We start from the raw sequence: 17,259 nt of genomic DNA, 5'->3' as shown, positions 1-17,259 counted from the left end.
ACGCGCGTGGAGCAGGGGTTGATTTTGCTTTTATGCTTAGGTACAAAACAAATCTCTGTACTTTTTCATGCATTAGTGGAGAATTTTAATCTGAAAATCCTGTGATTTTGTCATCATCACGTTACGATCAACAAGTTGGGCTATTAATGAGCTGCAGATGACAGTTTTGTTTTCTTTCTTCATTTTCACAATCGTTAGAACTTAGAAAATGTAGAAAGTCAATGGAAGAAACTAACAAGCCATGCAAATGCAATGAACGTTGGACATTCGTCATGCCACCTGGCCCAGTAAGTCACTTTTTAAGTCCATTTAGATCTTCGATATAACGTCTGAATAAGGAGGTAAGTATATTTTAAAGATATTAATTCAAGATAAATAACAAATTTTGTTAAGAATTACGATAAATTATATTATTATTTTTTATGAGGATGTCTCAAAAAGCATTTACATAAATTTCTGATTATTTTTCTAACAAATGTTTTAAAGACAATTCCTCAGGTTCTCTTTTGAATAAATAATGCTGTTATGTAATTTAACTCGAAGACTAATTGACGAAAAGAAAAAGCTCGGAGACTACTATGTTGCCAATTTCCCTGTAAATGCATGAATTGGTGGAAAAGAGAAGAACAAATATATATCATGAGTGTTAAATGGGATCCACCGATTGTTCTGGTCAGTTTCAATTGTATATTTGAGGAGGTACACTATTTAGGACCAAGGCTTTTACACCAAAAAAAATAAATTTTTATATGTAATAAAAAATTGAGCAATCCAAAGAGAAAAAAATGTTTGTACTTGCTTTTTTTTATAGTTTCTAGATTTTAAATAATTTCATTCCAAAAAATAAATTAATTAAACAATAATTAATTATAACTAATAATTGAGCTACATGATATAAGAGCAAATAGTTTATAAATTGAGGACAAATGTAAACACTGTTTAAAGCAGTGTCATCCAATAAAATATTGGCATGCATGGTAAACTTAATAACTTTATAATTGATTGAGCTGGTAATGTTGTAGGAATCATTCGGATAATTTAACTATCTTAAGAGTAAGGCATTACATTTTGTAATCAATTATTTTATTTAACTGACTATAACTTTTTTTATTTTGTTTTATCTAACATTGTAAATCTCGCCCCTTCTACTTTTCCCCGTTTGTGTGTTGATATATTTGCACGTAAATTTTAAATTTGATATTGTTGGTCGTAGTCGTAGAGCTAGAGGCCTTAGAGCTAGAACTTGGTTTTCAAGGAGGGAGTATGTTGAATCTCACTACTAGTAGGGTCACCATCACATGAAAGTTCACGTATTGCATTTGACATCATTCATGTCTTTTTTTTAATTGCTAATTTAACCCTGTGATCACATAATTTTAAAAAATATAAAATTCAAAAATCATATTGAAATTCATTTTAAAAGGTTATACATAATTTTGTCACAAAAACAATTCTATTATTTAAATATAATTTATATAATATTTGTTTATTATTTACTGAGTTTTAAATATATAATATAATATCTAACTTTTGTTATTTAGTGATAATGAAACACAGGGTAAAAAAAATATCAAATACATATTTCATCCAATTCTCTTGTAACCTATCTAACCGTCAAAATTAAGTCTTACGAAAATGATACTTACATCAACATTCCTGAAAATATAAAAGTAAATCCTGAAACAAATAGTCCTATGATTTTGGGTTTATGCGTCATAGAAGATTGGACGTGTCACCTTGAAGCAATTTAAATATTTGACGTTAAAATTTGACTAAAAATGTCTAATAAATGAAATATTCAGTAAGAACCTTCTCATTCCGAAAGGTTAAGATACTTTTAATTTGTTTCCAATATGTTACCATTATTTTATATATATATATATTAGACATGTTGTATGTGAATGTATGATCTTAACATAAAAAAAAACAACTAATTATAATATTAATAAATATGAGACTTTACTTTTTAATTAATATGCTCAATACACTTTTTTGCCTTTTTTGGAATTTTTTTTTTTTAAATATATATATATATATATATATATATATATATATATATATATTTTAAATTATATTTTAAGGTTTAATTTTATCATTTAATTATTAAAAAATACAATTTGATTTTTTTATTATTATATCGAATTACGTCCATTCTTTCCACAAACCCGGATCCATATCTACAAAACCAAATCCACGCCCACCACCCAAATTCGTAAGCGAGAGCGGCTTCGGTGACGAAGGACAACGAATCCCCGACAACAAAGGTTGACGGCGAAGATGACAGCGACGATAAAACCCATATCTGTGTTGTTTTCTCAATTTTTATTCTGATTGTGTTTTAATTGTTTTGATTTGAAATGCTTAGGATTTTGATTGTGTTGATTTGAGGTTGTTAGGGTGCTCATTGTGTTGATTTGGGGTGATTAGGATTTTAATTGTGTTGATTTGGGGTTCTTAGGATTCTGATTGGAATTGATTTGGGATAATCCGTTGATTATTTTTTTAAAATTATAATAATTAAACTGGGGCTTTAAACCGCAACTTTTTTAAAACTTTTTTATTTAAAAAAATAAAATAAATATATTGATATTTTTTAGCTGTCATGGTAAGCAAACTTAAACAGTCACAGATTACCGTTTAACGGTAACCGTTATCCTTGGAAGGAAAGGGTAAAATTAAAATGTTTCAAACAATTTGAGGGACAAGTTAAACATTTTAATAATTGAAAGATTAAATTGAATCTTAAAAAATATAATCAAGGGTGAATTGTGTAATTAAGGGAAAAATTGTATATAATAATATTAACAATTTTTTTCTAAAGCCAAGATAAAAACAACTATTTTATAAGCTCAATTTTTTATTCTTCAAAATAAGTCGATGTGATCCAAAATTTTATTTTAAAAATTGAGTTTTTTTAAAAGAAAAGAAAAGAAAGAGATAGACCAATTCAAGCATAGAAATACTTTTTTTTTAAAAGAAATAAACATAGAAATACTAACGACCTTGTATCATATCCTCAAAATTTTAGACATTATAATATAGTAATGATATTTATATTTTACATTTTTATAATTACGACTAATAAAATTGAACTTAGTTTCATCATTATATTTGTAAGAGCAAAACCAGTGTCAAGACACCCAACCTCAAGCTTAGGTCGTTGGAGTCCAACTTATCAAAATTCTTTGGATGAGATTTCTTACATATAACATACTAGCTAGCGTTAGTTGTAACAACTCTTACAGTCGAAGTAGCCTTAGCTCTTAGGTGATTGCTAAACTCAACAACTATGGTCTGAGACACCAAGTATGTAACACACTTAGAGCCGCATTACTCACTCAACACTTGTACCTCAAGATCTAGTCCAATCTCTACTATAGCATGATAAATTAACAAAAAGAAGAACTACATTGATATCTTTCAAAACTCTGTCACTAAGCTGATGTTAGTGGGTTAGATAAGATAATTTCAAAAGAAAATTAATGTAATTTTTCCAAACAAAAAAATAAAAGTTTAGAATCTTTATAAGTGTACCTTCCAAATCCAATGCAAAGAAAAGTGTCATCACTTTTAGCAGAAAATCGTGGAAATTGGGAGGGGAAAAAACAGAATGAAAAAAATATTGGGAGAATGAAATGTGAAGGACACGGAACTTACGCAAATACGCGTTATCATTGAATCGGTGGGAGTGCTACTTCGTTTGCTTTGTGTTATCTGTAGCTGACTTTGGAGATAATAAATAGACTCTACTTTTCTTCTAAGTTGGTCAGCCGCTTTCAATAGTCAGTGCAGTCACATCAGTATTTGACACTAACTCTTCATTTGGATCACAATATCTTTTTTTCTTCATTGTTAAGTTTAATTTTCACACATTCACTATTTCGAAAAATCAAATTCAATTGATTAAATAGGATAGGTGAATTTTTTAAACTATTCGGTATTGATAAAATAATTTAAACAAAATCGGTCATTTATCGGTGAAAATTATGGGAGACTTAATAAAGTTTAGTAAAATTTTAGATTATGAAAACTGTAAAATAATTTTACTTTATTCATTTTTCAAATAATCAAACCCAGTATTTCCCAACAATCAAGTCAAGAGAATTGTGCTGCTAAGAAACAAAAGGGCATGGCAGACAAAGTTTCTCCGTGTGTCGTTGCATGCTTTTTTATTTGCTAAAATATATACACACCAAGCAGGAGAAAATATAGCACCCATGTTCTTTGTCACCGTAACCTTCAGAGCAGATTGTAATAAGTTGACCAAGATAACTTGATTTTTATTTCACTTTAATTTATTTTAGTACATATACTTATTCATTCCTCAAAAGAAATTATTTGACATAATTTAATTTTAAATAAAAAAAGTCGCTGAATAATCTTTGATATTACAAATGTAGCATTCATATATATTCTTTTGGACACATCAAATTAAAGGGTTCAATTATTTTTTCGTCCATTAAAATTTGAAAATATGTTGCCGTTGGGATAACGCGGAGAAACTTTATTACTTGTTGAGTTAGTTATTCGCAACAAAAATTTTCACACATCACAATTAAATGAGTTTAAGAAATACTCAGTCGACTCAGTTTCATTTACACGTTGTAAAGACATTTGACACATTTCTCTCTCTCGCTATATATATATATATATATTCTCCAACTCACATATCAAATACCGACAAGTTATTTTCCTTTACCATGTCCTCATTCTTTGTGAGCCTCAGAAAGGAAATGGAGAACTCAGAAGATTTTCTCGGTCTCTCTACCCCATGTAATAATGCAAAGAGAGTAAGACTCCCCTTGATCGTAACAATCTTGTTTTGCAACATAGTAGTCTCCGATTCGTGTGCATTGTGACCCGTGTAAATTCATGCATTTACACGGAAATGCATTTACATAGAAGTTATTTTCGTAACAATCTTGACCCATGTAAATTCATGCATTTACACGGAAATTGGCAACATAGTAGTCTCCGAGCTTTTTTTGCAACATAGTAGTCTCCGATTCGTGTGCATCGTGACCCATGTACCCTCCCCTTGATCATAACAATCTTGTTTTGCAAAAGGTATTTGTGGTTGTGTGCATCGTGGCTCTCCGATTCGTGGCCCAAGGAAAAGGTGGAGTGATGGTTTTACTCTTTTTTCGAAGAGAACATGCAAGATGAGAGCTTAAGATAGCACATGCATGAACATTTGGATGCACATTATCTATGTTGGGGTTGGAAGCTGTATATGGTGATAACATGGGACTGGTACTAAGTGATAAAGTGGTTACAGGAGCATTTAGATGCATGTCACCAACAACATTATCTGAGTTGTGGTACAATGGTGTATATGGTTCCAACAATGGACTAATGAGTGAAATTTGTGTTTGCATTGTTTGGGGAAGGTTTATTGTAGGAGAGAGTCCCACTCTCTTTGCATTATTACATGGGGTAGAGAGACTTAGAAAATCTTCTGAGTTCTCCATTTCCTTTCTGAGGCTCACAAAGAATGAGGACATGGTAAAGGAAAATAATTTCTCGGCATTTGATCTGAGTTGGAGAATGTATATATAGTGAGAGAGAGAGAGAGAGAAATGTGTCAAAAATCTTTGCAACGTGTAAATGGAACTGAGTCGACTGAATATTCCTTAAACCCGTCTAATTGTGATGTGTGAAAATTTTTGTTGGGAATAACTAACTCAACAAGTAATAAAGTTTTTCCGTGTCATCCCAACGGCAACATATTCTCAAATTTTAATGAACAAAAAAATAGTTGAACCCCTTTAATTTGATGTGTCCAAAATCATTCATATATATTCTTTTGGAGAATATATATGAATGATTTTATTAAAATTAAATGTATAAAATAATTTTAGCTTACAAATAGTCAATTTATTTTACTTTTATATTTGTTTTCTTTTAAATTACTTGTAAAGAAATTTATCCAAAATAAGGCCTTAATGAATAAACCCCTGCTTAAGAAGAGAAAACAAATAATTATATTAGGTACTACAAGTATAATCCCTACCACTCAGTCGTGAAAAGAGAGAGAGAAAGATAATGGAAAGCACAAGGAAATTGGGGAATACAACAATTATTATGTTGTTGCACATTAAAGAGTAACAATTGTTTGCCTACACAAGAAAACCCAACTTTATGAAAGCTGTTGGTTTTAGCATATATTGCAACAACCTCTCTATAAGCCTGTACAAAATGGCGTGTTTTAATTTTTGAGTGAGTTGTGTAAATATTAAATAACAGTACTTTATAACAAAAAGCTTCAGTTTTGGTCTAAAGCTCAACAAGGCATCACCAGGATAGGTACAAGCTAGTTATAAAATAAAAAAATAAAAAAATAGGTACAAGCTACACCCATATTGCCGCTAATTTATCCTTAAAACAAGACCCGAGAGAAAAGAAGAAAGTACCGTATAAGCACAATCTCAAGCATATATCCCCGCTCTCTCTATATATACCATAACTTTCATTTATTTTATATCAGAGCTACCGTCACTCAATAACACTCCAGCTCCAGTCTGGTCTAGGGTGTTGCAAAATCAATGTCGGGAATAAGTTAATTAAAGCAATAACATATGACACTTTAAAAGCCTAAATAAGCATAAACTCATCCATTGCAATTAAATCAATCCACATGTTTACTAGTGCTATATCAAGAAGTTTATCTTCACTACTGCTGTGGCAATAAGTTAATTAAAGCAATAACATATGACACTTTAAATAGCCAAGTTGGTAGCTTACACTGACCAAACCGGTAAGGAAATCATTACCCAGAATCATACAGAAATGGGAGCTCAAGCTAGAATCAGATACCAGTAAATATTAATTTATGTCCATTTCAAAAGGAGGTTGTTGTGGTGAGCTGCACCACCATGTCTATGGACTTTAGGGATTACTATGAGAAGCTAGGTATTCCAGTGCAACAACAATATCACCAATAAGTGGACGGAATTTCGGTTGCTCCTGGATACACATAGCGGTTATAGCCATTGCCTGATTCAAACAGCGCAAGGGGAAGTTTTCTTGTAATAGAGGGTCAATCATTTGTACAAACTTTTTCCGGTCACTGAAAAATTGACGAGACTGTACAAGAAAAAAAACTAAACATAAGTAATCTTATATGCGAAGAAGATTCATTTAGATAAAGAAATCAGTAAAGCTAAAGTCATATGTGACATGTCAAAGAATCCCAAGGATTCATTATAATTTATGAAGAAGGCAGGAAACGCCTTATAACACGCTAGAGTTTTCATAATGATTAATGAGATGAGACATGCTCTAATTTCTAGTTTTTCCACACTTTCTCATAAAATTTTATATGAGAAATCTCAATATGCTAGTGAAAAGATGAAAATCTAAAAGGAATCACTTGCATACAAAGCTAAGACTAACATACTAAACTTAAAGGGGAATTTCTTTTTAAATAAACTATACAAACTAAATATTTACCCATGAAACCAAGTTTTGCTCTCCTGGTCTTCTATTAGTATCTATTGCCCTACGTCCAGTGATCAACTCCAACAAAAGCACACCAAAGCTATATATATCAGATTTAAGAGTTAATTTGCCGCTCATGGCATACTCTGGTGCACAGTAACCATATGTTCCCATCACTCTGGTTGAAACATGGGTATTGTCTCCAACAGGTCCAAGTTTAGCAAGCCCAAAATCTGACAGTTTTGGGTTGAATTCATTATCTAACAAGATGTTCGCAGATTTCAAGTCCCTGTAGATAACAGGTGGATCTGCTTTACAATGGAGATATTCAAGGCCACGAGCAGCTCCAACAGCAATCTTCATTCGAGTACTCCAACTTAGGGGTTCTTTGTCTGGGTGAGGATCTGAAATGAGATAAAGTTATAACATGATTGGTATATTTAATCGTTAAAAGATGGTCCTGTAAAAATCACATAAAGAAGAAACTAATTTAGGGGTATATTTTAAGAGGAATTCCTAATAATGCAACCTATTCAAAACTAAATTGTTCTTCTCAAAACTTTACATTTAGGCCAAAATATTTATTTTTCTGAAATTTATCACATCTTGGCCTACACAAAAAACAGCTGTGACCTCTTTTAGCAAGTACAGAATAGCCCAAGCACAAAACCACTCCCACTGAAAAACCAGATGTGTTATCAATTGCGGATCGAGAAAATGGAAGAAACCCAATAATCCGTTATATCATATGGCGGATTGCGTCTTAGGCAAGTAGTGGAAGTGGTATATCAGTTGAAACATAAAAAAGTAAACTGTGTGCAAATAAATAAAAAAATGCATAAAATTGAAATTGACATTAACACAAGTTCAATTCTAAGTAGTCAAATCCCAAATAGCGGCATGTAGCAGACCCCAAAACCACTGAAGTGAGTAGCAAAAAGCAAGATAGCCGCTATTGCGAAGTCTAGAAAACAACATACATAATTTATATCATACACATAAATACTCTAAAATAGAAAAATACCCAAAATTATAGGCAATCATGATTAATAAACAAAATTCATTGTACAATCACTGACATTTAAATCCAATACCAATTAAAAGACGAGAGCTATTGACTGTTGAAGAGTGAACACATTCAAATGGGAGACGAAAGGTCCCAGGGTCAACCTAATAAAACTAAAAGGGGTGCCGAAAAGACAAAAAATTAAAAACCCAAAAAAAGAGGGGAAATGGGGGGAATTCACAACCGCTTTTCCGGCTTCTCCAAACCTCCAATGCAAAACTCTTTTGCATCATCACAGGTCAAATTCACAACCACTACCCTATTTGCAGCAATAGCGGCGCAATTGACAACATAGGTTCAATTGGCTGGTGACTCACCAAAGATGACAAGAGGATGTATGACACATGCCACAACCACAACACCCATAGCAGTTGCAGTAGTGGACGGAGTCTCAATTACAGATCCAAGGAATTCTGCAATGCAATACCACTATAGCAGATATTTAACAACACTCTCAAAATCAGCTTAGAGCCCCTACATAGTTAAATTCCAAAAGAAGGAAACAAACAACAAGGAATGTGATTTTCTCAAATTTTTCCTCCCTTATTTAGAGGAGCAAAATCCTTCTTTTCCTTCCCAAGGCCTATACCCCTTCATATATCTGCATGCATACTAATGAATCGGGGACACTGTCCTGATGTAGTCAATGACAAAACTTAGAAAGCAAGGAACGTGCATGTTTCTCTCCATACAGGACTAAGTTTATGGACACAACTCTGCTTACACAGCTAAACAATAACCAGCTCCAGTCAGTTTATATTTAGTTAGAGTCTTTCATTGAAGAAGAAAGCGTACAGAAGCTAGTCACTCTATAAAGATATACTGCACTTATTATGCACAGGTTAATAGGTATAAAATATCAACAGAAAACAAATGATATATACTTAAGGTTAAAACTTATAAATAAACATACAAGGCTAACACAAATGAATGAATGAAAAAAAAAAGTTGTAATGTAGATTAAATACAAATGAATGAATGAAAAAAGAAGAAGAAGAAGAAGAAGAAAAAAAGCAAGCGACTTATAAAAAAATGGTGAAAGAACAGAACAGAAGAGTAAAGGTTTGATAAGGTTACCAAAAAGATGGTCTTCGAGTGAACCCATGGGCATGTACTCGTAAACCAAAAGCCTTTGATCTCCATCAGTGCAGTAGCCAATTAACTTGACAAGATTAGAATCGTGCAGCAGGCTCAACATAAGAACCTCCGTCACAAACTCATGAAAACCTTGCCTACCATCATGAATCAATTGTTTAACGGCAACATACTGTGATCACCAAATCAGAAAATCACATCACATTTAAAAAAAAAAAAAAAAAAAAACAGAGAGAGAACGATCTGAATGAATAAATAGAATTGAATTGACCTCTCCCGTTGAAAGACGACCCTTGTAAACCCTTCCAAAACCACCTTCCCCAAGTAAGTTCACTTCCTTGAAACCCCTCGTTGCCTCTGCGAGTTCGCGAAAACCAAAACTAGCCGCTGCCGTACTAGTTCCTTTGTTACTCACACTCTTCTTCCCCTTCCCCTCTGCAATCAAACAAAACAAAACGAATCATTAGAAAGAAACAGTTTAAAAACAATAAAATTGAGTCTCGGAACAAACCAGAAGAAGAAGTAGCAGATCGAGAGCCATTGTCAATTTCAACCCTTCTCACATCTTTCCCACGAGAAACAAAGCACGAAAAGCAACTCATCGTCGCTACAGACAACTCAATTTCGTTTCAATTAATAAGATCCATATATAAGTCAATCAGAGTATTTCTGATTTCCCCTGGATCAATTTAATTTAATATAACAAATAAGAATGAGGTTGCGCAAAATTCAAATGTAGTTGGCAGAGGCAAGCTCGAAGATAGAATTTAAGACGCGTAGGAAACAATCTGCATTTGTGTTTTGGCTGTTAGTTCTGGAACTAGATGGAACTCACTCACTGTGTCCACATTAGTAGAGTTAGGTATTTTTTATTTTATTTATAACTATTATATCATAAAGAAAATCATTTTAATTATTATAAATCATTATAATATTTTATTTTCATTTTAATAAAGAAAATAGTTGCTTTTTTGCACTTTTTAAGATAAAAATAAATCATAAGTCTTGGACTTTGCTTTCGTTTTTTTTTTTTTTTACTTTTTAATTATTATTCGATTTCTACTTTGGTTGCATCTGTGCGTCATTCTCCTGTCGCTCTCAATGCTTCTCTATGAGTGTAATGCGCATTTATAAACGTTACGGTCCCAGCCATCATCGCCTCCTTTCTGCTTTTACTTTTCTGCCCTCGCTCTTCTGCTGGTTTTGCAATCTTTCTTTTGCGTTCCGCAATCACGATCTAACCGTTGCCCAGAGTTAATCTATTAACAATGGCACAACTAGCCAGTGAAAAACCATTTTAAAAAGAGTGAACATTTATTTTTGTTCTTTAGATGTGTAATTCCCAGATAAATATATATCTGCGAGATGAAAATACTAATTCTCAAAAATATAAAAAAGTACACTACATATATTTGGCCATTCATTTTTCGTCACCATTAAAAATAATTATTTTACTAATAAATTTATGTCTATGTATAAGTAAGTTATAACAATGACGAATAAAAATTAACAGTTAATTATATTATTGCATTTTCTATATTTTTAGGGAATTAAATTTATATTTTTCATCATGACATGTTTATCCACACTTAAATGAGAAAAGTAACTATTTATCCTTTTAAAAAACACACTTTTCACTTTTCATTTATTTTCAAATTATTTGATAAAAAAGAATACAACAGTTTGTTAGCAACTGCTGTATGAATCACGGAACACATAGCACCAGGATCGATCTTTATTGTTGTTTAAAAAAAATTGAATTTGAGTCATTTAATACATAATTTTGTTAAATACTCAAAAGAATAAAAATTTCTGATTCAAATAGAATTGTTTTTAACAAAAGATAAAAACAAAAATATTGTGAAGCAAAAGTTCGGTGGTTCAGCTACTACCTGCATCATTTCTAGTATTGTGAATATGCATTTTTAATATAAATAACAATATTATTCATATTGAATGTTATTTGTGTTATTGATTAGAAAACGGTTGTGAAAAATATTATTATTATTCATTCCTTAAAAAAACATTATTATGCATAAAAGATATTTATAGTTTTAGACAAAGAAATAATATTATAAAAAATGGCTCAATCTAGGTAATCCAACAAACAACTCAATAAATCGATTGTGTAATTAGAAATTATCCAAGTGTCGTATTATTTTGTTCTTTTCACAGTTTAATTATTGAATATTTAAAAACACGTGTGTATTCAGTTTTTTTTTAATAATTTCATTTAATCTCACACATATATACACACATACATTGATACATATAAAAAAATTGTCATGTAAATATATACTCAGGAGAAATACCATAGTCGCTAATTAAGTTTAGTTTCCGATCCATATCTAATGTGTCTTATAATGAATTGCATGAATATGGCTTTCACAATTTCATGTATTACACGTGTGTAGCCTTAGCTATGTAGTATTACACAACCCATCGACCAAACTTGGATGAACCACTCATAAAAAAATAAAAATAAAAATTGGTTGAATTAGGTTGGCAGGATTTAGTAATAAAAGGTGTAAATAGCCTGGTTTTAAGTGACACAAAATTGTCTACTTTCTCTGGCCCAAACCGTACGGCCCATTTTGGTATAAAAATGTGTTGATTCCATCTGGACCACACAAATTGTGTATATTTCGTTTTATATTTTATACAACCAAAAGGTTTTTTTATTATGTACTTTTTCACATCACTTTTATTCTATTTAATTTTTACAAAAAAAAATTATAGTTAATCATAAATATAAGTTACTTTTTTTAGAACAACGTAAAATATATATATATATAATTGACAATATAAAACCAACTTCTTCTAATTTGTATTTTTGAATGAAATCTGCTAGTAGCACGTCATCTGAACTCATCCGTAATACTTGAAAACTAGTATGCTCCACATAGTGGAAGTATTCTATCTTCACATGAACCTTGCACTAAATTTTATCTTCCTTCAGAGAATCTATTTTCAAAGGGTACAATTCACCAGCTTCACCCTGAAAATTAAATTAAACTAGTAAATTATAATGACTAACTATTTCTTTTGTTTCACAAAAAAAAAAATATATATATTTCTCTTGTAATATAAAAGAGTATAGCACATTTACTCTTGCAATATATTTTTCTTGAAGGTCTTGGGCGGTAATTTGAAGAAAATTTGCCGCTAAAACTCCCAAATGCATCGCAAAGCAACAACTGATTGAAGGCTCCATCACCAAAAAATCCCCATCGAAACCACACGCAAAATCAGCCAACTTGTCTGCCTCTAGAAATATGAGTACCAAATCTCATAAGCTTCCTGATCTCACCGAGGCACAACCAACATTATCCCCCTTCACAACTTGAGAATCAACCTGAATGATGATATTTTTTAACCCTTTTTGGTGCACTAAACGCAAACCTTGAAAATGACCCATAACTCAGCTAGAAAAGAATTTGCTCTTCCAATTTTCCTCGCAAAACCACATATCCATCTCCCTTCATGATCACGGACAAGGCCCCCACAATCAGCATCAAGATGCTGTTCTTTAATATAATTATAATAATCGGTTATAAATTACATGGTTTATTTTAACAAAATTTAAAATTAATATTCACAATGTTTAAACAAAATCGCAATATTCACAAAATCTGAATTTTCTAAGTTAGACGCTTTATATTAATTAACATAGTTATATTTTGTTTTTAATTAAAAATTGAATATTTAATTAAATTTTGGGAGCATAAATACGAGACTGTCACACGGTATTATTCCATAAAAACAAAATCATCCTTTTTATATATAGTATATTAGAATGACTTAGAGTACATAGGACAACTTCAATTATAATAAATAATATTGGAGGGAATAATTTTAGTGTTGTCATGTGATACAATATAAGATGAATAAAGTATTAAGAAATCATGAAATTGAAAATTAATTCATTGTCAAAAATTTAAATTCTAACGAGTCTGTATGAGAAAATTGTCGTTGAGAGTTGATAATATATCTAAATAGATTTTTGAAAAGAGTTTGAAAATCCTAGTTTCTGACCGAGATAAACATTTGCAATCATACCCACAGAAAAAAAAAATGATTCATTGATAGCCAACAACTGAAAAGATAATGGCAGATTGACGGAACTGAACTCCAAGGACTTAAATACGGAATAGTAATTTTAAAATTTACTTGAAAATTCTAAAATATTACCAGTAGAGAGATAATCTGAATAATTAAACCCTTTTAGAATTAACAAGTTAATTAAGGGTTACCACCGTCAGTATCTATCTATCCGTGTCTTAAGACGGTCAAAATCAGCGAAGAGCAAGAAGTCCGCAACGCGTGAAAAAAACTCGAGTTTACTACTACTACTAGTACCTTTTGACTTCCACGTGTCATGGAAAGAAGTGCGTCGTGCCGAAGCTAAAGACACCCCATCTAATAATCCAAGAATAAACCCAAGATGTTGCAAGCACGTAAAGCTCACCATCCCGACGCTTACTTGGCGAATCACAAAAGTTGCACTAAAACACAACACAACAATCATCCACCATCCTTTCGTCTCTTTCTCTTTCTCTTTCTCCCCACGGCACAAGATTCATTCATACCCACTGTCACCTTCTCAACTCAACGTGTTCTGTTATATTATTACACCACTCATTCATTCTTGACTCTCATCCAGATTCAGCTCTGTAGTTTCTATATATATAAAGCCTCTCTCTCTTAATTACTATCTATAAACATTCTTCCAACACATTTTCACTTTTATTATAGAATCATATAATAATAATAATATGATTCTCAATAAAGAGAATGAAACCCGTTTCAACTTCCTTTTATTTTTCCCACCACAAAATTTGTGTCCCTTGGGTTCCAATATAAACAAATCAACAAGCTTACCCAAAAACTCGTCCTCGTTGTTTCCTAATTTCGTTGGGGAAACCATGCGACGGAGACCGCGCACCTCCTTCCTCGTCTCCTTACTCTCCATTCTCACCTTCGCTTCATTTTCCCTTTACCTCTCTCGCAATGCCATTTCCACTTGGCGCCCCTACTCCGACCTCAGAAAATTAAACGCCGTCACCAACCACCTCGTCCTTCACAACAGAAACAAAAACAACATCTTCAACAACCAATTCTCACGCCAAACACGGCGGGTGTCCTCCATCAAGGACACCTTATTATCCACCGTCTCCGTTCTCATCCCCGACTGGGAGATTCTCGTCATCGTCGCGCCAAACACGCCCTTATCCTCCTCCGACACACCCCACTGCCTCTTCCCCAACAATGCCAGCTCTCCGGCCAAATTCTCCGGCGTCCTCCCCTTCACCAACCGCACCACCTTCAAGTGCGACCTCCCGGAGCCGGTTCGCCGCCGCCGCATGTTCTCCCAGCCCATGCTCGTGACATCACCAACCTCGGAGACCGAGTTCCCGTCGCCGGCACCGGAGCTCCTGAAGTGGAACTTTCTCGTGTACGAGTCCTTCTCCACGGAAAACGACGTCGTCGTGTTCGCCAAAGGGGTCAACCATCGCAACGGAGACAACCGCTCCCCGGAGGAACTCCGTTGCGTGTTTGACCTCGGTAGCGGCGTCCTTAACGTCGCCGTTACGAGCTCCGTCCAAGAAGTGTTCCGTTGCCCTCACCCAGATCCATCCGAATTAGATTTCGATTCTCATTATGGCTTACCCAATAGAATCGGAATCTCCCTTGAGATCGTTTCAGAAAACACCGTCGTCCCCTCGGTCGCATATTACATTCCCAAGCCCGGGCTCAAGCCCAAGCTCATGACGAATGATCTATCCGTACAAGCCCGGCCCAAATATTTCTTATGCGCATGCACGATGGTTTACAACGTGGCAAAAGTCTTACGGGAATGGGTTATGTATCATGCCAAAGTCGGCGTGGAGAATTTCATATTGTATGATAATGCAAGTGATGATGATTTGTATGCCGTGATCGACGAGCTTCGAAAACAAGGTTACAACATTAGCACGTTGTTTTGGATTTGGCCTAAGACACAAGAAGCTGGATTCTCCCACAGTGTTGTGTACTCCAAATCGAAAGAACTGTGCAGTTGGATTATGTACGTGGACGTTGACGAGTTCGTGTTTTCTCCCTCATGGGGACATGAAACTGAAAATAGTGTTGTTGTTCCTTCGTTGAAAAAGTTATTGGCGAGGGAAATAATAAAGGGGGGGACTAGGGTGGGACAAGTTTCGATGAGGTGCATGGAATTCGGGCCTTCGGGGCAACGGCGGCACCCGGAGGAAGGAGTGACGCAGGGGTACACGTGTCGTAGGAGGGGGGAACAGAGGCACAAGTCAATGGTGTTGGTGGAGGCGGTGGACCCCAGTTTGAGGAACGTGATACATCATTTTCAAGTGAATGAAAGGAAAGGGTTCATGTCGAAGCAGGTGAGTGTGGAGGAAGGGTTGGTGAATCACTACAAGTACCAGGCGTGGGATGAGTTCAAGAGTAAGTTCCGAAGGAGGGTGTCTGCGTATGTTGTGGATTGGAAGCAGGAAATTAACCCTAATTCTAAGGATAGGACTCCTGGCTTGGGCTTCCAAGCAATAGAACCCAAGGATTGGACCCATAGGTTCTGCGAGGTTAGAGACCAGAGGTTGAAATCCTTGACCCGTGCTTGGTTTCGCTCCGTCACGTCCAACGGCTACAGAATGGCTTGGCAAACAAATTGATTTTTTTGTGTTACAGTTTACCATAGGTTGTGTTTTTTGTGTGTGTGGGGGGGGACAGATTATATTCTTCTCCGTCACCACCACCACCACCACTTCTATCCGTTTCTAAGCAAATTAAACGTTACATTCACATAGGAAAGGAAATTAACAAGTGGGTCGGGTGGATTTTTGCATGCCATTAATTTTCATTCTATTCTGTTTTTTCTATTCCTGTTTTTCTTTTTTCGCGTGGAATAGGAGTTATTATTTGTATCATGATCATTATTCTATTTTGGACCGATGCAGCACTTTGCCTTGCCACTCTCATCTATCAACAATAGTGCTGAGGCGGAGTTCGTCTCCGTTAATTTGCTTATCCCTTTTCTTCTTCTTCTTCGTTAGGAATTAGCAATAAGTGGTCCTTTAATCACTTCTAACGTGAAACAAGGATCAAGAAAATAAATATCACAAATAGCCAATATAAGTCAAAATGTGATTATTGTGAGAAAAATCATGTAAACAACACAGAGAATTTAGAACGCTGATAATATTTTAAGTAAAATTACTACTTACTACTTATTCAAGACATGATTTGTATCAAAATTATTACACAAGTACTTGAATCCGAGAAGAAGTCAAATATTTTTTTTTGTCTGAACACACATTCTAGATATTATTATGATTTCCAATGAGATAAATCTTAGGGAACAATTAAATGTTGTGATGACAAATGAGACCTAATCATTATTATTTATTAACCCACACCTTTCATCATAGACTTAGTGGTTAAGCATATACTATTTTTCACATTAGTTAAAATTAAATGTCTAAATCATTAAATAAATCATAGAATCAACTCTTTTTTCCGTAAACCATCGGAAAATTCTAACAATTATTACATACTATCTAATTAAAATCCGATTTACATTTGTTGTTGTACAACTTACGCAGCTCAAACGAATAGTATAACTTGTTTCGTAATTGAATTTGAATCCT

At 33.7% G+C, this 17,259-nt stretch overlaps 2 protein-coding genes across 2 annotated transcripts; one reads left to right on the top strand and one right to left on the bottom strand.

The window, feature by feature from the left end:
• Nucleotides 1-6,579: 6,579 nt before the first annotated feature.
• Nucleotides 6,580-10,444, bottom strand: LOC114414530 (probable serine/threonine-protein kinase PBL21). The gene is made up of 5 exons (XM_028378819.1): nucleotides 10,113-10,444; nucleotides 9,873-10,036; nucleotides 9,584-9,773; nucleotides 7,453-7,844; nucleotides 6,580-7,086 (listed from the first exon to the last, which is right to left on the bottom strand). Exons 1-5 carry the CDS (start codon nucleotides 10,201-10,203, stop codon nucleotides 6,889-6,891), a joined length of 1,035 nt encoding a protein of 344 aa, XP_028234620.1. The 5' UTR covers nucleotides 10,204-10,444; the 3' UTR covers nucleotides 6,580-6,888.
• Nucleotides 10,445-14,526: 4,082 nt separating this feature from the next.
• LOC114414066 (glycosyltransferase family 92 protein At1g27200) lies at nucleotides 14,527-16,284 on the top strand. Its single transcript, XM_028378428.1, has one exon. The coding sequence runs from the start codon at nucleotides 14,527-14,529 to the stop codon at nucleotides 16,282-16,284; it is 1,758 nt and encodes a 585-aa protein (XP_028234229.1).
• The last annotated feature ends 975 nt before the right edge of the window (nucleotides 16,285-17,259 follow it).

The sequence above is a fragment of the Glycine soja genome, chromosome 6, assembly GCF_004193775.1.
Source record: "Glycine soja cultivar W05 chromosome 6, ASM419377v2, whole genome shotgun sequence".
NCBI lineage: Eukaryota > Viridiplantae > Streptophyta > Magnoliopsida > Fabales > Fabaceae > Glycine > Glycine soja.
This window is presented reverse-complemented; position numbering and strand designations above follow the sequence as displayed.